General features: G+C 43.0%; 1 protein-coding gene across 3 annotated transcripts in view; it reads left to right on the top strand.

Annotated features, from left to right (window-relative positions):
• Positions 1-10,057: 10,057 nt before the first annotated feature.
• Positions 10,058-21,555, top strand: part of WLS (wntless Wnt ligand secretion mediator) — a 102,168-nt gene continuing 90,670 nt past the window's right edge. For 2 of the 3 annotated variants that reach the window (XM_006099224.3, XM_014464754.2), the window contains exon 1: positions 10,059-10,405. In XM_006099224.3, coding sequence (XP_006099286.1) covers positions 10,300-10,405 — 106 coding nt within the window. In that variant the 5' untranslated portion in view covers positions 10,059-10,299. Of the gene's footprint in view, positions 10,406-21,555 lie in introns of all 3 variants that reach the window. The other variant, XM_006099225.3, reaches the window with a different exon arrangement.

Raw genomic sequence — 21,555 nt, 5'->3', positions numbered from 1 at the left:
ACAGCCAATTGGTGATTCTCTCTCATCATTGATGTTACTATCTCTCTCTCTCTCTCTCTCTCTCTCTCTCTCTCTCTCTCTCTTCCCCTTTCTCTCTGAAATAGAGAGAGAGAGAGAGAGAGAGAGAGAGAGAGAGAGAGAGAGAGAGATCAGGTCTGAAGATATAGATTTTTTCCCCACCAAGTGTATGAGAAGAGAAGAGATAAAGGAGAGGATACTAACATTCAAGGAATGGGCAGAGGAAATGGGGCCAGTGAAAGAGAAAGAAGGGAATGTCAGAGAAATAGTAAGAGAACAGAGAATAAAGTGGGGAGAGATTTTTCTAAGAGGAGAAGTGTTAAATTTCAGAGACATCAAGTAGGAAGAACACCAAAGAGGTTGCTGGTGACCTTTGGCAGAGCAGTCAGTTTACTTTTGGGTCTGGAATCTAAATTGTCTGCTGGGGGTCAAGGAGGGGATGGGAAGAGAGGTTATAAAACCACCAACTGTGAACTGTTTGTTCCAGAAGTTTGATTTACAACCAAAGGAAAGAATCCAGTGAGTGATGAATTACGTAGAATACAGGGTTCAGAAGGATGTATTTTATATGGGGAAGATTTGAAAGTAAGATTGAGGAAAGGTATGAAAGAAGATCATTGAAGGAGCAAGTCATAGAAGATGATTGAAGGTAATTAATAATAGCTCATATTTATTGAGTGTATACCATGTGCTAAGTCCTTTATCTAGTAAGTACCCTTCACATGCTAACTCATTTAATCCTTACTCTCACCCTGGAGGCAAGGGCTAAACAGAGCACATGCTATTAACCTGAGGCTGTGCTGGCCAGCTGTCCACTATAGGTCTAAGAGCACAAGTAAAGGTATATGTTCATAAGTAAAGAGGTATGCTTTGCCCAAAAGGTAGACATTGCTTCCTTGGAGATCAGGCATAGGAAAATGATCAGCTTGGAAGCTGAAAGTGTTTCTCCTTGATGGCTCCTTCCCTCAACTTCCCTAGTAAAATAGAGCATCGGTTTTGAGAAGGAGATGAAGAGGCAATGATCTGGAAGGATCACCACAGAGCCTGGGATTCTACTAGAATTAAATAAAAAGACTTCTAAGCAAAACACAGCTCTATTATCTTAAAAACAAAACAAAATATAACTGTGATCTAACTGGAGTAGATATGACAAGTGCCCAGATAACTGCAATATCAGGTAGCCATAATCGATACAGCTGTATGAGTATCCCCAGGGAGATACTGTATCTTCTCAAAAGGGAGGAGGATCAAAACATATTTCAAAGAATGTGTTATATTTAAAAAATAGTTTCAATGAGTTGTCCTGGAGACTTAGTATCCCATTCTTTCCAAACCACAGCTGGATAGCTTGCTAAGACTTAGTCAGTTGTTCAATAAAAGAGTTGTCAACAAGGATTTCAGGAAACTGGAGTTGAGGAGAACCAGTGCAGAATGGGAGGGCAGGGGTTGAGGGCATTGAACCTCAGTTTTCTAACCAAATAATGGGTGTTGCCTCTGCAAGAATCCTACTCTTCTTCCTCTTTTTCCTCCTCTAACTCCTCCCTATTGAATGCTTATCAAATACTTGGCACTTTGCTAAGTTCTTTATACACTGACTGGATTCAATTCTCCCCACAGCTTTTTAAAAATATATTTTTACTAGAGGCCCGGTGCATGAAATTTGTGCACAGGAGGGGGGTGTCCCTCAGCCTGGCCTGCACCCTCTCCAATCTGGGACCCCTCGGGGAATGTCTGACTGCTGGTTTAGGCCCTATCCCACAGGCAGTCAGACATTCCTCTAGCAATCCAGGACCACTGGCTCCTAACCACTCACCTGCCTGCCTGCCTAATACCCCCAACGGCCCTCCCCTGCCGGCCTGATCTCGCCCCCAATGGCCCTCCCCTGCAGGCCTGATCTTTCCCCCAACTGCCCTCTCCTGCAGGCCTGATCGTCCCTAACCCCCTGCCAGCCTGATCTCACCCCTAACTGCTCTCCCCTGCCAGCCTGATCTCACCCCTAACTGCCTCTACCTCAGCCCCCACCACCATGGCTTTGTCCAGAAGATGGCCAGTTGACCCAGTCTAATTAGCATATTACCCTTTTATTAGTATATATTTATTTCAGAGAGGAAGAGAGAGGGAGAGAGAGATAGAAACATCAATGATGAGAGAGAATGATTGATCGGCTGCCTCCTGCATGCCCCCTACTGGGGATCAAGCCTGCAACCCAGGCAGGCATGTGTCCTTGACTGGAATCAAACCCGGACCCTTCAGTCTGCAGGCTGAGGCTCTATCCCCACAGCTTTTGTGAAGACACCCTCATCTTCATTTTACAGGTGACTTTGCTGAAGCTCTGAGAGCTCAAGTTACTTGCTCAAGGTCCCAGAATTCTACCCAGATCTGTTTAATGCTAAATCCTTGCTTCTTATACTGCCTCCCATAATTATGCAAACACATTTGGCATATAGGAGATGCCAAATAAATTAATAATGGATAATAATAATTACTAATGAATATATATTCAACAACATGTGATGCTTAGGGAATTTAGAAAGATTTAAAATGAATAGAACCCACCCGGCCAGTGTGCTCAGTGGTTGAGTTCAATTCCCCGTCAGGCCACATGCCTGGGTTGTGGGCTCGAATTGCAGTAGAGGGCATGTAGGAGGCAGCTGATTAATGATTTTCTCTCATCATTGATGTTTCTCTCTCTCCCTCTCCCTTCCTCTCTCTGAAATCAATAAAAATATACTTTAAAAAATAAATAAAGTGAATAGAACCCAAGGTATCCTTGTGGCAGGAGGAAACACTATTTTTTTTTTTAGCAAACAAATTTAACTTACTATATTTCAGGCACTATTTTAAGTACTTGACACAAATTATTCCATTTAATCTTCATGACAATCATATTTGGAGAGAGTATTATTATTCCCATTTTATAGCTGAGGCATTGAGTGACAAAATGATTACCCCTAACTAGCCTGGGCACACAGCTAAGAAGTAGCAAAGCCAGATTCAGACCCCAGTTAGTCTGTCTCCAGAGTCCATGCCCTTCATCACTACACAATGCTGACCCTGTGACGATCAAATGGAGCCAGAGCATGGAGTCCCTGTGCGCCCAGCCAAGGAGAGCACCCATGTCCTGTCCCTTTCTCAGAGCTGACGTCTCTTCCATGCCTCTTACACTAGTGATTCTTTAGGACTTGCCATCTTGGGTAACAGCCATGGCATCACCCAGACCCTTTTACATGCCTGAAATTATAAGCTTTCTGAGAGTAAGAGCGGATTCGTCCTTTTTGTATTTGCAGCCCAGCAATTGCCAAATACTTGGCATGTGGCATACACATGATAAATATTTATGAAATAAATGGAAGAAAGTACCATAAAATCATTCAGGCTTCCTGTATCAGATTTCTTAAAAAGATAAGACGTACATCAGAAACTGGGTAGATACCCAGAATTAGAAAACATTTATTCACAATGATGTATGCACTCCTATGTTCATTGCAGCATTATCCATGGTGACCAAGACATGGAGACAACCAAAGTGTCCTTTGGTAGATGATTGAATAAAGAAAATGTGGTACATGTATACAACGGAATACTACTCAGCCATAAGAAAAGATGAAGTGCTGCCATTTACGACTACATGGATGGACCTTGGGAATATCATGCTAAATGAAGCAAATCTGTCAGAAAGCCAAGACCATATTATTTCATTTAAATGTGGGATATAAAAATGAAACTCATAGACAACAGTAGACAATCAGGTTACCAGAGGGAAGGGGTTGGGAAAGTAGTGAATTATAAAGAAAGCCTAATATATGGTGGCAGAATGTGATTTTACATTGGGTGGTGGGCACACACTGCAATATGCGGATCGTGTATCATAGAAATGTACACTTGAAAACTATATAATCTTTTTAAACAATATCACCCCCTTTAAAATTTAATTTAAAAAATTATTACTGGGGGAAAAAAGAAATTGGGAAACTTTACCCTCATAAACTGTTACATTAAGATGGAAATATTGATAAAGCAACTTGAAATCTTTGGTAAATAGGGTCTTTATTCGGGTTTCACATCATGTCAACAGAATAAAAATATTTTAGCCATCGATTCCAGGTTAGCCATGCCAAAATTAATTTTGTGCACTGGATGTCTTTTGTTAACATGTGCTCCTCAAGAATGTCCTCAAAACACTTTGTGCTTAACAATTGCTTTCATGAGTCATTTGTCTTGAAAATTGATCTTCAACTTGGATAAAGCCTTAATGGCAAAAAACCTGCAAAGAAAGATTTGCAAAGATTTAAGGCTTAATTGGAGGGAGTTTGATCTGAGTGGGAGTAGGGTGCTCAGGAAGAAAACAGAGTTGAATGTATGAACAAAGGAGCAGCCAAAGAACACTAAAACAGTGCCTGTCTCAGAACTGGCAGGAACAGGAGTTTCTGAGTGAATGTCTCCTGAGAGCTCCTGGGGAAAGCGGGAGGGAGGCCCGTGGGCACGCCAAGAGGTGATTTCTACTCATTTCCACAGCCCTGCAGGTTTCTTTCTTTGTTGAGTTCGAAGGGCACAGCTCACATAAAGGAGGTAAGAACCGAGGCTCTGTAGTAGGCTTTCTAGCGTAGGCTCCATGAGGGCAAGGCCTTTGTTGGGCCCACTGCTCTTCCCCAGCATCTAGATCAGTTCCTGGCACTCGCACGCATTCAATCAGTATTTGGTAATTGAATGAATGATGTGTTGCATCTACCACAGAATCTGAACTCCCCAGGCTTCTAGCAGTGTGATCAAGAGAATATTCCTTAATTTCTCTGAACTGGCTTTTTTTTTTTTAATGATAAAAGAGTACCTACTGCATAGGACTGTTGTGTGTATTAATGATGATAACATACTTTGTAGAGCATTTCATGAGTCATTTGGTACAGTGCTTGGTACATAGGAAGCAATCAGTGTAAGTTGTTGTTGTTACTGTTATAATTATCGACATTAGTATCAGGCTGCTGTTAGATCTGACGTTCGGGGAATGACCTGCCCTCTGCACTCCCTGCCACTGCAGTTTCCTTTGTCTAATGCAAAGGGGAAATATTAAAGGTCCTTGGCTTTCATGTATTTTACCCTCACACAACCTTTACTTTCCCCCATTACATATAGGCACCTGCAGCTGATTTTATTGGAGATTACCCTTCATGGTGAGTTACTTAGTGATGATTCTGAGCTACTTTACAGTTAGCATGGGGAAAGGATTGGGCTTTGGCCCAAGTCAAGGCCTATTCTCACCCCAGATGGTCTAGGGCTGAGTGAAGCCTGAGTCCTTCTTCCTGACATTGGCCATTTGTGGGGGGGGGGCCTTCCTGAACCCCTGGATAGCCAGAGACTGGAATGTGTTCATTCATTCATTCATTCATTCATTCAACACAATTTCTCTGCTGACTCTGTGCCTCAGTGTTGGTTGCTGTCTACATATCACAGGATCGCTGTCCAGGGCAGGTGTTTCTTGGCCTGTTCAGGCTTCCCTCCCACCGCCATTCTCCATGGGGAGGAGCAGATGGAGAGGAGCTTATGAGCATGTCAAAGTACAAGGTGAGACGGGGAGGGAGAACAGTCAAGAGGGCATGGGGAGGGGGATCAGCCAGCTCAGACCCCACTAGGTTTATGTTAGGGAAACTGGCAGATAAAGGACCCTTTCTCTGACCCCTGCTCCAGAAACTGAGCACGTGCCATCTCAGAGGTAGACACTGGAGGCATCCCAGCTCTCTGCTGCAGCCTCTTTCAAGTCTGGAAAACAGCAGGAGGCTGGCTGGCTACTTCAAGTTGTCAGCTGCCTCCCACAAGAGGCCTCTGGAAACCGATCAAGATTTTTACCTTCCCCTTCCAAGTTGCCTGGGTTCAAAGAGGCAACTTCATAAGAAACAATGATTAGGGGGGTTATAGTTCTTTGCTTTGTTATGCTGTTTTGCTATTTGAGAACAGAACCCCTCCCCGCTTATAACACAGGAAACATTTGCTGAGAGCCCACTTGTCAGGCTCTATGCTAGTCACGTTGTAACATTATTTTTAAAAAAATGTTCACCACAATTTAAGGGGTTGGTATTAGCATCCTTTAAAAAAAAAAGAAATGAGAAAGGTAAGTCTCAAAAAGGTAAGTAATATTCTCAGATTTATATATACAGCTAGTAAGACTTAAAGCAGTGACTGAATAAGCCTAATGCGTGAAACGTAAAAGAAAAGGTGAAATGGAGTTTATTCAGGGTGGGTGCTGATGTGTAAAATGGGAGAAGGTGGTGGGGTATTTATGAAACAGTTTCATCTAAAGATCAGGTTGAAAGTAACAGTCTTCCCAGCTCTGGGTTCTGAACAGTTACTACTCAAGGTTAGTGTGCAAAAGGAGGTACTAGAAAAGGTACATATAAAACAAGACAAAGGAGCTCATAGAGAGAAATGGGAAGGGTGGTTCCTTTAAAAAAAAACCACATTTAAAAAAAGTTGTGAATGTATATATATATTCTTTGAGAGAGAGAGAGAGAGAGAGAGAGAGAGAGAGAGAGAAGGGAAAAGTGACACTGAATAATAGAGTGTGAACCCAAAGTGCCTGCTCACATTCACAGACACTAACTAGGAGAAAATACCAACACTGAAGGAGACACAAGGATGCCATTTATGGATAAAAGCTATTTATGAGAATGAGAAGCCTCCCAGGGAGATTATTACTCTCGTTAGGTCCCTCCAGGAAGTAAATTAGGTGTTTGAGGAGGTATATGCAATTCTCTTAGATCTCTACATTACATGTACTGCGGTGATGATAATGATATGCTGCCTTTGGCTTCCAACTGGGGCTTTCTCATCTCCAGGAAATGAGCCCTCTCTGTGCAAGGTGCTGCGCTGGGGCTGCGAGAGAGACAAAGGCTCGGGTCATATTCTCCTTGCTCTTAAGGAGTTTGCAAGCCAGGGGTGACAACAGGGCACATGTGCAGATGTAGGTGCAAACTACAGCCCGGGATAGACGTGCCAGTAAATGCTATACAGGAATGGGGAACGGAGGTGCGGGACAGGAGATGCAGTTACTGGTGATTGGGAGCAGTTTTTAGAATGTTTCTATGTTTAAAGTTCTCTGAGTGCCTTTTCAGCGTCCTTGTCAGTTAATTACTTAGACTGCTCCTGAAATATGATTCAAAAAATAATTATAGCATGATAAAATTTTAGAGCTGAGAAAGAACCAATGAATGATCATTTTTTTACTAGTTTTTTACACATGATTATTGATTTCCCTTAAGGGTTCCTAATTATAATAATTAATAATATCTTGCAAGAACACCACGAGCTAGATATTAGTTAATAATATCTTGCAAGAACGCCATGAGTTAGGTACTATTATTATCTCCACTTTACAGATCAGAAAACTGAGCCGTGGAGAAAGTAGGTGCCCCGGATCACATATAGCAAAGGTCAGAGCTGGGAGCTAGGCTCCACCCCAGATGCAGCCAACTCAAACACTCATGCTCTTTCCTACTTGGAAATTAAGAATCCAACAGTCAGTTTTAATGTTTAAAAAGACATAATGGAAACTGTAATTTTTAAAAAAGCTGTTCATGGTTATTAATGCTATGTGTATTTGCCCTCACTCAGTTGGCAATAGGGTAATCTCACACAAGTTAGAAGCACAGGTTAGCAATGAGAAATATCTCTTTTTAAAATTAAAATGTTAAATAATAAGTGCCCTTTCAAAACAGAGTATCGCCTTGGTGGGGAACCAGTATTTTATTCCAAGCGTTTCATTTCCAGACCTTGGAGAATTAGGTCAGTTACTCTGAAGACCTACATTTGGGAGCCAAGAGGATGGAGGGGTGTTGTAGCCGTTCATAGAAAAGTGAGTTGGGGAACTCACTAATCTTCAACAAATAAACCAATTCAGCTCGCCAAGAATTTCTTATAGATCCAATTCATATTTGAGGTGCATGGAACACCATTTCTTTCTTCCTTAATAGTGAAAAGTAGAATCAAATGAAGAGTAAATCTTAATATTGAATCCTATCAACTTTACTAAAAAATATCCCCTTGTGTTAAAAAAAAAGAGAAATTCTAACCCTAAGGCATCATTATTATTTAAATATATGGAAGTTGGCAGCTTGCTGAGATGAGAACACATAATGTAGAGTATACTAGCAAGAAAAGGACATTCTTTCTATTTATGATGCTCTGGAACTTACTCCTGTCAGGAAAAAAAAAAAAAGATATAAGTGTCTGAAAAGGCAAAGAAGGAAGGCAAAAGACAAAGAAGGAAGGCAAATAGGCCGCACTGGTCTATCTATGTTTGGGCACCAAACACTCTGACCATGAATGTTGACAAGAATTCCTCCTGCTTCTTCCTGTCTGATCTGATGTCCTCCACGGTTAAGGTTGTTCATCACTACTCAGTGGCTACCAGCTAGACTGAGGAGTCTAGGTGCCACGACAAGGACAAGTGTCTTCACATCTTGGTATCTAGCCTCCAGTGCTGAGAAAAGAGAGCATGGAAAGGGTTAAGGGCTCAGTGAGTGATGGCTGGTTAGGGGAAGAAGGCATAAAGAGCAAACATATCCCAGAACGGTTCAGGTTGTTAGTGTAGTTTTATATCCATAAAGTTTGATACCAGTTCAGCAAGAAGTATCTACTTGAACTTTAGAAATGAGCACCTCTATGATGTGTAAGCTGCATGGCATCTTCTGGAAGGGCAATACAAGTTCAGGAGCAGAGTAGAGGAGGAGACAGGACTTTCCATGTTCCCTTGGCTTAAAGAGGGTGTCGATGGAGGAGAGGGGCAAGAAATCAGGTGTGTAAGTGGTGGTGGGCGGTGGAAACCCTGCATGTGTGAGAGTGGACAGGAGAGGTTACCAGACCCAGGGTCTACTGGGAAATGTGTGTTGTGCTGGCCAAGTAACCAGTTTATGAAACACAGAAAAACCAGGCCCAGGAATTTATTCTCCATAGAGCAGGAAATCTCTTGTGTCTCACCCTCTGTTCCTCCCTCCAGGTTAAGTATAAGCATAAGTATATCCTCACTAAGAGAGAACAAACATTGCAATTTAATATGTGTACCATCTAAATCAAATGTCTCTTTTAGGCTTTTGAAATGCAAACGGTGGGCTTGTTTTCACATTCACTGATTTATTCAGGCCACAAAAGTTTATGGAGGACCTACTAGAGCTAGAATTTTGTTAGGCACCACGGGGGGTGCAAAGATGAATAAAACTCGGTCCCTATCCCCCAGGAGTTTAGGCTCCGCGGTGGAGACAAACGCCCTTACAAGTCCTTTACAATAGGAGCTAAGAATGTAAACAGGAACTGTAGGGGCTCAGTTCCCGGGGATGTTACAAAGATGGTTTGGAAAATTAGCAAGGTTCTTCAGGCGAGTTGATTTTTAAAGGATTAAAACTCTGATGGACTTTAAAAAACAAATTTTTTTTTAAATGCAAGCACTAGGCTCAAGGCTCTGGAAACACAGGGAGTGGGGTATCATGTAAGGAACAGCGGTCTGATTTGGCTGGAGCACAGGGTTCCTCAAGGGGTGCCGTGGGGGGGGGGGTGTGTGGAATTTAGCTGGGTATGTGCCTAATAACCGAGGCTGGGCTCAGGCATTAGGGAGCCGAGCCGAGACATTATTCCACATCTCTGTTCTTTGATTTAAACATTGTTGGGGTTCCTTTAAAAAAAAAATTCTCCTCCTCTTTCCTAAAGAGAGTTCTAGCAGTTGGGGGGTGGGGACCATTTCCTAAAGTCAACGCCTTAGTTAAAGGTCTGCAAAGCTATCCACGAGTGGTTTAAATCTCGAACCAGACAAGAAAGCGTGTAAGAGGCGGGGTAGGGGGAACCCACTTAACAGCAACATCAACCCCCAAACGACACGGGCCCCGGGCGGGACAAGCTGCCGGCCTGACTCGGGAGCTCGGAGCCCCGCACAGGCGGGCAAGGGGGTGAGGAAGAGAGGGAGGTAGGGAGGGAGGGAGGAAGCGCGAGAGGGAGGGAGGAAGAAAGGGAGGGAGGCGGTGTCATGTGATCCGCTTCCCTGCTCCTTTAAGCGTCCACAGGCGGCGGAGCGGCCACAATCACAGCTCCGGGCATTGGGGGAGCGCGAGCGGCTGCGCCGGGGGAATCCGTGCGGGCGCCTGCCGTCCCGGTCCCATCCTCGCCGCGATCCCACACCCCTGAAGTTTTGCAGCGCCCAGAAAGGAGGCGAGGGAGGCGGGGGGGAGCGTGAGAGGAGAGCGAGCAAAAGCACACCCTAACACATTTTATTTCCAAAAGAAAAGGAAAAAGGGGGGCGCAAAAATGGCTGGGGCAATTATAGAAAATATGAGCACCAAGAAGCTGTGCATTGTTGGTGGGATTCTGCTCGTGTTCCAAATCATCGCCTTTCTGGTGGGAGGCTTGATTGGTAAGTGCCAGAGCTGCAAACTTTTCCCCCTTTCTCTCTTTTCGGGCCCCTTCCCTCTTTGCCTCTCGGGCTACTTGTTACAGTATCACTGTCTTGCTTCTATGATCTAATTAGTCCGGCTATTGTGCTTAAGAAAGCAGAGCTCCATGGGGCTCCGTGGGGCACAATCCAGTCTAGTGGCTAAGAGAAAAGGAGGGGAAAAAGTTTTGGCCTAGTTTCAGTATCCACTTGAAAGGAAGGAGGGGGGCGGCGGGGGTGGGAATCTTAAGCATGGCGCCGGATCGCGGGCGGGAGCGCTGGGTTACAAAGTTGATTGCTGCTCCCCCCACCCCCGCTTTTTCCCGCGCTCCCCCCACCCCCTTTCCCCTCCTTTTCCTCCCATTCAGCTCCGGAGGGCAGCGTAATAGACTTTATTAGGAACAACAGAAGAGTCGGGGCACTGCGCCCCGTGCAAACCCGGAGCCCAGTTACAGGGTTGTGCTGGTTGCCTGTGGAAATGCATTTGGTCTTCGCAGCCAGGGGGGTGAGCGTTTGTATTTTGGGTCCCCACCTCCGCCCCCTCTGCTCCCTCGCCGCACCCTCTCCCGCCCTCCGCCGTTGCAGTCAGAAGGTCCGAGCGGCGGGCTGGGAGGCAGGATGGGGTGGGGTGCGGTGGGAGAAAGTCCTTGGCTGGCGCCGGTGGAAGTTGGAGAGGTCGGAGGGGAACCGCGTATCCGAAAGGTGTTGCTTTTGGCCCGGCGCCCTCTTTCGAATCTGCCCTCCCCCACTTCTCAGAGCCCCGAGAGCGGGGGAGTCTGCAGCCCGCGGTCCCACCTTGGCGGGTGGGAAGCTCCCCGCCACCGCCGCAGCCCCGCGCAGGTGACAGCTCCCGGCCCCGGCGACGAAGGCGCCCGCCCTGGAGACCTCTCCCGGTGCGCGCAGCCCGGACCTCTCAGAGCCAAAGAGGCTTCCTGCTGAAGAAGAAGGTCTCAAGGACCTTCCACTCGAAAAACTACCCCCCCCCTTTTTTCTTTTGCTGTCTCTTCGTCTTCATCCATCTTCCCGCCTCTCCACACTCTCCTGTCCTCTTCCCCCACGAGATTTAGGACATCCCGGCACAAACTTCCGCGCCAACTTTGCCGCCTGCGCGGATGGGAGATTTTGCTTCCTTCTGGGATTTGTAAAACTTTGTGGAGTGGGAAGTCCACGGAGGGGCTTTCTCCCCGCTTCCCTTTGCCAAGAGTCTGCACAGAACGGGCGTCGTAGTCGTCTTGGGAATGAGAGCTCGGGCGCTTTGAGTCGTAGGCTTGGCGTTTTGTTTCCATACCTGGGTTTGATGGGAACAAATCAAAGGGAGTCTGGTTCTGTAAATCACTGTAACATCCAAGATAATTGTTTAAACAAAGGGGCGCGGGCAAAGCTTCACTGAGGAGAGAAATTGCTGGAGGAGATCATACCTTTCTCGCTGTATGTAAGCAGAAAGGGGTTCAGAGTTTTCCAAGCTCGTATTTCCAATTTGGGCCAAACAGCTTAATCTTGTTATTCTTGGAACACCCCTTCCCCCAAACACACACACACACACACAATCTCTCTCTCTCTCTCTCTCTCTCTCTCCCTCTCTCTCTCTCTCTCTCTCTCTCTCTCTCTCTCTCGTTGAGCTTTCCTGTTATGAGCTCCTGTTTAGCTATGTGCAATCTCTCTGTTTCCTTGTATTGGATTTTTCGAGGCTCTTAATACATTCTCTGCTGGGAGCTGAAGGCAGCCTTTCCCTGTGCCCTCACAGTGATTATGCAGCGGTTACAATTACACCTCTTGTCTCCCTTGATGAGCAGTTGCAGTTAGATGCCATTGGATCTTGTGTGATTTCAGTGGCAGACCATAATTAAAATTTCTTGCACCTTGTGCTTTCAGAATTAAATTGGCCTATTATCCCTGTCTGACCTTCATCCTCTTTGAGGTTTTTGCACAGGCAGTGAACCATTACACATAGTTGTCTGGTGTTTGTTGGTGCACGTTTCTTTTTCTAAAGCTGATACTAACCTTGAAGAGCCCATCACCCACTGTTTTAGGTTTCTGAGGGCACTGATGGAATTAGTATAGTTTCTGGAGTCTTAGGACCAGGGAGATGGTTCCAGGACACTGGTGGGTGACGGCTGGACATTAAAGTTGCAGTAGAATCGGAACAGTTGCACGTTCAAAGAGGGGTTTGTCTAGATCAGTGGGGCCAAGGGCTGTTTTCCCCAGAGAACTTGGTTAGTGACCATACTTGGTAACAGTCTCAAAAAGTTTAGTGGTAGGTTCTAACTCTAATTAGATTCTCTTCAACAAATAAATGGCTTTCTCTCCAACTTTCCCTGAAAAAGAAAATAATTATGTTTAACACTTCTTGGGGGAAATTGTTGTGAGTTCACTGTTTAGCTTCCTTCCTTCCTCAGTTGTCACAGCTGTGTCCCCAGTTCTGGCTGGAAGACTGAAAAGATCAGATCCAGTCCATGTTAAGTACTTTGAACAGCGACTTAGCCTTTTTCTCGTCCATTTAGAGATTTTATTTATTTAGTTAGCTAGTTATTTATTACTGCTAAAGAAATCTAGGAACTTGGGTATACTACAAGACCCAAACATGGGAAATAAATATCAACAAATGGTAAATATGTTTTTCCACCAAACTTCCCTAAATTGGAAAGCAGGGGAAACCAATCGGAGAACAGAACTTCAACAAAGTGGGCCTGTGGAATCAATAGATGAAGGAGCATTTGTAAGCTGGAAGTTCACAAACTTCCTTCTCACTCTCCCCACTGAGCAAAGAACCTCACTTCTCAGTTCCACTGATGTTAGAAGTCAGGTGTCCTGGGTGGGACGTGTCTATCTAATCCTCAGAGGCCAAGGGAAAACGTGAAATTTTAGCGGTGAATTGGCCATAATATATGTTCCTTTTTGATCACTGTTGTCCCAGATGAAAGGAAACATGGCGACTTAGAAAGAGGAGGATCCGAATGGCAAAGCTCCTGGTTATCAGGATATAAGTACTACATACACATATACACAAAACAAAAACAAACACCTAAAACAGCAATGGCAAGCCATACATCCCAAAGTGACCGGGCAAATCAATGAACCAACAGGCTTCAGTTTCCTCATTGTTAGGTTAATGAGTTTAAGGATTCTTCCAGTTACAAAATTGTATGAATTTTTCCGTACTTTGAGAGATTTGGGTGGCATTTAGACTGGTGTTTGATTGCAGCCTTCTAAAATTGATGGGGACACTTTAAACATTAAATAAAAAAGCAAATAGAGATTGGGTTTTGTTTAGCCAGCTTAAACACTCCCCTTCCCCAAGTTTGTGTGTGTGTTCGGGTGTGTGCACTTATTTATTTATTTTTTCTTGTGCCAGTGTCTGTGTACTGCTAGATCTTCAATGGGATTTTGCAAAAAGGCTCTGGAAAGCAATATGTATGTGGCAGAATTTGGGGTATTTAAAAATTCACTAAATTATGCTGTGCTTTTGTAAAAACTGAGCCATTATAAAATCTTCCCTCTGATTGTCTTCTTATGTATTGAAAAGGTTTAAGTGGCTACCTTCTTTAGTATTTAGAACTCATTTAAAAATTTAAGAACCCCCTGAAGTAAAATAAAAATTTTAGAGACATAGCTTAATCTTTATCCTCCTTAAAAATAAGCCTGCAGAAAATTTTTTTAAAATAAGTTTCCTTTGATTTCATGGAAAGACAGGCAGCTGCAGGGGTGAAGGGGGTGGGGAGAAAACCATGTGCCCTGAAACACGAGTGCAGCCACTAAAAATCGTGAACTTGAATCCCTGGCCCATTATGTGTAATTTGCTCAGCTTCTAATTAGTCATGTCTGGGGGATATAATGGTTGAAAAAGCAGGTCACTGTTCCCACCTGTTCTAAAACTGTTAAGAGTATGGAGATGAGGACTGGATGAATAGAAAATTATTTCATTGCTTTAAGCATACACAGAAATGAGAATATTTCAGACTTAAACTACAAATAAGTATCAACAAATTACCAAAAATTGTTTCTTTAGGAAGCATTGCTCTTTCAAAAGCTCATTATGTGAGCATATTAATGCTGAGACTATTATGTGTGTATATATATGCATATATGTGTGTGCGTATATTTATGTGTGTATGCATATATATAATCAGTTTTCTTAATTTTTACATGGACTTATGTACTACCTTTCAATGATATAGCCAATACTATTGTGCTATTACTGTTTAAGAGGGAACTATTGGTGGTCTTGATTGTGGTTTAGTCTCGTGAGTTTTTGTTTTTGTGACTCATTTATTTAGAAGTTACAGGATTTTAAGAAATTAAATACAATTACAGTTATGCAGAGTACATAAGAGTTTGTTTCCCAATACATTAGGTTTTAAGCTTGTTGTGGTATTTATTTTATTTCAGCATATGTTAATAATGCAGCACTTTTAATCCTGCAGTGTTTCTCTATCTGGTGAGAATCTTGAAAAGAACTAATTATTTGGCCTTTGGTAAATGTTAGCCCACATTTTTCTGTATTTGATTCTCCCTTTTAGTTTATAAAATTTTATATTTGACTAAATAATGTCCTTTTCCCCTCTTTGTTAACTACTAGAGTATCTACTGTGGTTTATAGGAGCACTCTGCAACTTCAAAAATTTTTGTAATTGAAATTACATTATTGACTTAAGAAAGCTAAACTACCTACTTGGTTATTGCAACAAAATCATGCTTGTGCTAACAGTCTCTAATCATGCTTTCATCTGACTGTTCAGAGAAGCCTGTTTCGCTTTCTACTGGAACGTTCCCATTTCCCTATTAAAGGTGAGAAATATTTCCTTCAGATAATAGTGCGACGTGTGGCTTTGTAAGGTGTTCAAGTCCGCTGCCTGGAACCCATATCTAGACTCAAAGCCTTTCCTACCTAGTTGAAATTTTGCAATCACTTGGCCTTTAAAATTTTTAAAAATCCATATATACTGAGAAAATATTCTTACCTTATCTTCCTCATAAAAGTGTTTCTAATGAGATTTAGAATTTGAGATTTTATGAAGGTCCTTAGCTTAGTGCTCATGTGTGTCACCTGCCTAATGTGCAAAATATTGCTTAGAGCCTACTGTGTTCCCAAAACAGTGCTGCAATGTTGACTGGGGGTTAGGAAAGTGGGGACTTGAAACCCAAGTAACCTAGGAATCCAGAGTAGAAAAGAGCCCCTCTAAATACAAGTTCATCAGCGAAAGATTTCCTATGATAAGGCCTCTAGTGTCAAAATAATTCTCACTCATTACTGGGAATTTGAGAACATCTGAAATTAGAAGCCCTATTAATTATACCATCTAAGTCAGGGGTGGGCAAACTTTTTGACTCGAGGGCCACAATGGGTTCTTAAACTGGACCGGAGGGCCGGAACAAAAGCATGGATGGAGTGTTTGTGTGAACTAATATAAATTCAAAGTAAACATCATTACATAAAAGGGTACGATCTTTTTTTTTTTTTTTTTTAGTTTTATTCATTTCAAACGGGCCGGATCCGGCCCGCGGGCCGTAGTTTGCCCATGGCTGCAGTCTAAGTAATGTTTAATATATGTTAAATGTGCACAATGTGTCAGACATTATCTAATTTAACCCATGCAAAGCCTTGCCAAATTGGTACTGTTGTACCCAGTTAGCGCATAAACTGAGATGTAGAAAGGTCTAGTAAAAGTGCTCAAGATAACCTACCAGTAACTAATCAGGGTCAAAGCTGGGGCTCCAGGCAATCTGACAATAGAGCCAGAATTCTCAACTATTAGGTAATCCTGCCTCCACTTCCCAAAGTCTTGACTTCAGGGACGGAATAAAAACAGTTTGAATATAGAAAGACATGTGATGAGTTAACTATTACAGTATCTAATGTGGTTTGTAGGAGCACTATGCAACTTCAAAACTTTTTGTAAAATAAAAAGACAACTAATTTCTCATTTGTAATCACTGGGTAACATGTAAAAAGGAAAATATTTCAAAAACTATGACAAATGAAATGGAGTCCAGCTGTACCGCATAGCAGAAGAGTGTCCTTGCCAAGGCTAAGGGAGGACACCTTTTGATATTGCCAGTCCAACCAATTTCTTACAAGTTCTAACCAGTCTCCATAATTGTATGAATCATCCACTGCCTGAGCAGCCAAGTTCATTAACCATAATGTGCTTGAGCTCTGCTACTTTAAGGTAGATTACTCGATTTGGTTTTCTCTAGTTAGTGGTTTTAACATATTAATATAGTTATGTAGATCTGGACTTCAAAGGCAGAGGAGAGAAGGAGTCAACTGAGGTTGGAGAGGATTTTAGAGGGTGTGACTTGGCAGCGATGGTAGAGCAATTGAAAGAAGAGCCTCCTACTGAAAATTCTATTCCCCAAAGGATATTTTTTGTTTATATTCACACCCATACATAATAATGAGGGCATTTCAAACCAGAGACTTCCATGCTGACACCTTGAATGGGTACATTTTGTTCTTTGGAAAAAATGCTGATAGACTCAATTTTGACAGACTTTGAGAGGTGATGGCAGATGGGGAGCATTAAGACATGAAATGATCACGTCTATTGCATTTAGCTTTTGTGTCTTCTCTGAGCTGTTGTAGTGGTGGTCTAATAGACAACGAGCCAGGTATGGCTAGTTCTCAGAAAGCGCTTGGATGGGGATGGAGATCAGAGTGAAGAAGAGGAGCTTGAGGAATGTAAGTTCTCAAACTTGATGAAATGTTTTGCAATTTCCCTTTTCATCATAGGGCTAATCTAAAAGGATTGCTAAACAACAGAAAAGAGCAACTCATATGTTTTAGAATACAGAAATACTAAGGTTCTTTAGCTTTTTACTACTCTCTCTCTCCCACTCCCCACACCGCTAAATCTCATAGAGGAGCAAACACAATAATCAGATTGTCATCCAACCAGTAGTGGAAGATATGGCTTATTATGATTTGTTGCTGTGTGAGGACTTACTTGCTGACTATGGAAAGCATTTTATGTGTATAGATTTATTTAATGATCATAACATCCTAGAGAAGCTGGTACATTCTCCAGTTTTCAGATGAATCTGAGGCACATTTAAGGAACTTTTCAGAGGTTACAGAGATAGTAAATAAGAGGGCTGGCAGTCAAGTCATGTTCCTTGACTGAATCCTAAGCCATGATCTTAAATCTAATGCTACTCTCCTCCTACTGGCCCTTCAATTTCCATGGGAAACAAAGGGTGGAGTGTGATGATACTGGTTCTACACAGATTCAGTAGAAGATGAAAGCTGTCTCCCCTTTTCCTGCTTCAACCCTTTTCCCAGACCACATACCCTCATCACTGCATGGGTACTAAGCATGGACCTAGTTAATTCCTAAACAAATGATCCCAATTCAAATACATATTAACCTCTTACACTTGTCATTGTAAATGTTGACCGGTACTTGTAGATCATGCTGGGGGTGGGGAGCTGAACCTGAGAAAACTGCACCCCAGCTACCCCCTAAACTTTAGGGATCATTACACACAGCAAAGAGTGACTGAGAGTTGTACTTGAAAACATGTCAGAATTATTGATCTCCTGAATGCTGCCTGGACTTGGCATACACAGTCAGTCCTGAATATAGCTGTTGCATATAAGAGAGGGAATGTGGGTGTGGAGAAGGGAGATAGGAGTAGAATATGGACTCAGGAAAGAAAAACTAAGGACTTTGTGAACATATGAGACCATATCACTGGGACACAGCTTGTAACTGGATTTCCAAAACCTACTTCTGATGTCACCCACTCCCCACCCCCAAAAGGAACTAGTGTTTCTATCTGCTATGCCTGTTTAAATCTTGGGCCTTCAAGTACAATGTTCTCCTTTCTTTTAATATTCCCTGGTGAAGGGTTGTTCTTTCTTCACTGGCCCACAGGAATTATATAGGGCCTTCTTAAACTTCTGAGGTTAACTCGGAGGCTTTATCCGCAAAACACATTTCCAAGAAAGCAGAGGTAATTGAAAGAAGAGGCCAAATTATTACATTTGTTTTGGCAAGGCATTTTGATTTTTTCTTTAGAAAGAAGGTAACAAGTTTGTAAATGGTTGGCTCAGTTTTTTTCAAGCCCCAGATTAATAAGGCTTAGCTCATGAGAGCTGGTTGAGGGCCAGTGAACTGACCTTAGCTCTGGCTGAGCCCCTCCCAAAGAGAGAGTCCTGGTCTCAAGGCAGCATCATGTACTGGGCAGACACTCTGCCCATTGGGGTATCTCACTGAACCAGGCCCACCAGAGATGTGATTCCCGGAGGACTATTGTCTGAAACTATTTGATTAATTCCATATCCACCTCTCTTTCTCTGTTCTTCTCTGTTCTTAGATATGGAGGAACATAATCATGATGCTTTTTATTTTCTACTAGAGGCCCAGTGCACAAAATTCGTGCATGGGTAGGGTCCTTAGGCCTGGTCAGCAATCAGGGCCGATCTGTGAGGTGACCGGTGGGGTGAACAGAGGACCCCCGCTGGCACTTGCCTTGGTCAGCCTGGTGCCGCCCGCTTGCCAGCCCCACCCCCCGCCACCACCAGTCACCTCCCTCTGTGGGGCAACCGGCAGGGCGATCAGGGGGTAAGGAGGCCTGCTGGCACCTGCCTTGGCTGGCCTGGGGCCTGCAGGCTTGGGGCAGCTCCTGTGGTCAGTGCACGTCATAGCAACCCGTCATTCCACTGGTCGTTCCTCCATTCAGTCGATTTGTGTATTAGGCTTTTATTATGTAGGATTTCATGGATCTATCGAGATTGAAGAAATGGGAATGACCCAATGCATACTCAGTTTGGGTTTGAAAGTATAAAACAGGTCATTCCATCCTGCTCCCTAGCATTGATTACCGCGCTGTAACTGAATGCCTCATAAGCCTTCTCTACATAGTAGCTATTATTGCAGAAAACTAGTAAATAAGTTTAAATCATTCTCCTAAAGCCTGCACATTTCATGCACATTTTGTGCCTAAGAGAATCCCTCATACTTTTACTCAAGGTCTATACACACAATTTTAATAACGCTTGGTTATGCCATTTCTAAGGCTACAACAGTTGGGACAATTTGCCACAGAAACTCCTGGCAGCAGAGAGATGCAGGAGTGTGGTAGGTAACATGAGGACAAAAAAAGAGAAGGGGAAGGAAGAATGCCCAGGAACCTGGGGTCTCTGTGATATGAGCCAGTCATTTCACTCCTCAGTAGCCCCATTCACAGCATCACTACATTATTGGCTGGTCTGCTAGTTGATTCTCTTCTAAAGTGATCTTATTGCCATGAGTGTAGCTTTTGTGTGACTGTATCCACACACTTTGGTGCAGTTTGGTCTGAAAGGAAGCCCTGGAGCTTGTGACTATTAAAGTGTAAAGATTAAAGGGCCTTGTAGACCATCTTGGCCTACCTCCTTTAAGGAAGAATCAGTCCCAGGAAAAGGAAGGGACTCAGTTTACAGAATTATAGCCAGAGCCATGGCTTGGACTCAGGTTCTAATGCCAGTCAGCACTGCAAACATATATCACCTTCTGAGTTTCAGCATGAAGATTATTTGATTTCTGTCCTAACTCAAGAAAACTACCCACTTGTAGTTCTTATAGCTCTATTAATTTTTCTGCTATTTGAAAATAAAATAGCAATAACTTGAATGTCTTCTTCTTGCCTTTGTATACTTAATATTATTTTCTTAGCTAATCTCTTACGGAGCAATGTAATTATGTACTGTTATAAGCTGTTCTATGTGGATTTTAAAGGATACTACAGAATTTAAAAGCAAAACTAAATTCCTGCCTTGCTTGCTGAGGGTGTGGTACATTCCTTTCCTCTTGCTTAAGAAAATGTTGTAAATTTAAAACTTAAAAAAAAAATCCCACGACTGTGGCCCTTGCTAATCCAACCAAAGACCCATCCTCATGTTTCGTCTTAAGACTTCAACCTGTGGCTCCTTTGACTAAAATTCTGTGACTAACTTTTGTGCTTTTGGAGGATGTTTGTGGCAAGCATGATTCTGAAGTCATAATGAGTTTAAGGGAGGTGACATGCCCTATATTTTTAAGTCTGATTTACATACAAAAGAAACAACAAAATCCCTCATCCTTCCTCTCTACCATTTATTCAACTCTGAGGACAATTGCAAACAGAGATTTCAAATTGCCAGAAGAGGATTTAACTGAATGTTGAGGGCTCCATGCCACTGCGACTGACAAGCATATTTTTGTGATTCCAGAGGTGCAAGTATTACCCTGTAAATTCTTCCTCCTCCACCCTTCTTTTTGTTGAAATTAAGCAGAGTCACAAATCACTGTGCTTCTCTGCATCTTCTGATTGAATCCTAATAAATTTTGACTTTTCACTCTGTTTAACATGCTTGCCTTCTGGCGATCACACCCAAAGTTTGGGTTCCCGATTTATGAAACCCAGCCCTCTCTCAAGGCAGAGGAGGTCTTTTGGAGGCCCTCTTCCTTCGACTCTGGGTTCTTACATATTTCATCTGCTCCCAGTTGGGTTGTAACTTGCCCGGGAGCAGAATGCCTCAAATGTAGAAAGAACATGTTCCCACACTCCTTTCTTTTCTCTCTTCTGTTCAGCTAGTTCTGGCTTGTGTGAAACTTAGGGCTCCAGCGTTAGCCCCTGCCTGCTATCACTTAGGGAACACACCTCCTCTTAGATATGATCAGCTTGTTCAGAATTGTGAGGTGGGGTTATGGGCTTGGCTGTGACAGGTGACTCAGGCATCCTTTTCGTCACCTTTCCTCCCGATTTTCCAGAATTTGCAGGTCCCTGAGAGAGCAGCCGTTAAATCCCCAGCACCATTCTTTGAACATGTCTAAGCAGAACAGAGTTTTGCTCCAAGAGAACATGGTATTTATGGATAATAGTTGATGAAAGAGAAAGAAACAGGATAATTTGTAGATACCCAAGATTTTTAAGCTAAAAGGATACTAAGGTTACCTTTCAATTAGCATTTGTTTCCTTTTTAAAATAAACATCAGAAGAATTCCCCCATCCCCCTGCTCCCCTACGCCATCCACCTGCTTTTTTCAAAAAGAGAGAGAAAATATACTTTGGGAGAAGGATGAGCAGTATAGTTGAGATTTAAACAAAAGTGACATTAATTTGAGGCCATAATATTTGTAGGTCAGGACTTGGGTTAGGTACTGATATCC

The sequence above is a fragment of the Myotis lucifugus genome, unplaced genomic scaffold (genome assembly GCF_000147115.1).
Source record: "Myotis lucifugus unplaced genomic scaffold, Myoluc2.0 scaffold_265, whole genome shotgun sequence".
Classification (NCBI taxonomy): Eukaryota; Metazoa; Chordata; class Mammalia; order Chiroptera; family Vespertilionidae; genus Myotis; species Myotis lucifugus.
This window is presented reverse-complemented; position numbering and strand designations above follow the sequence as displayed.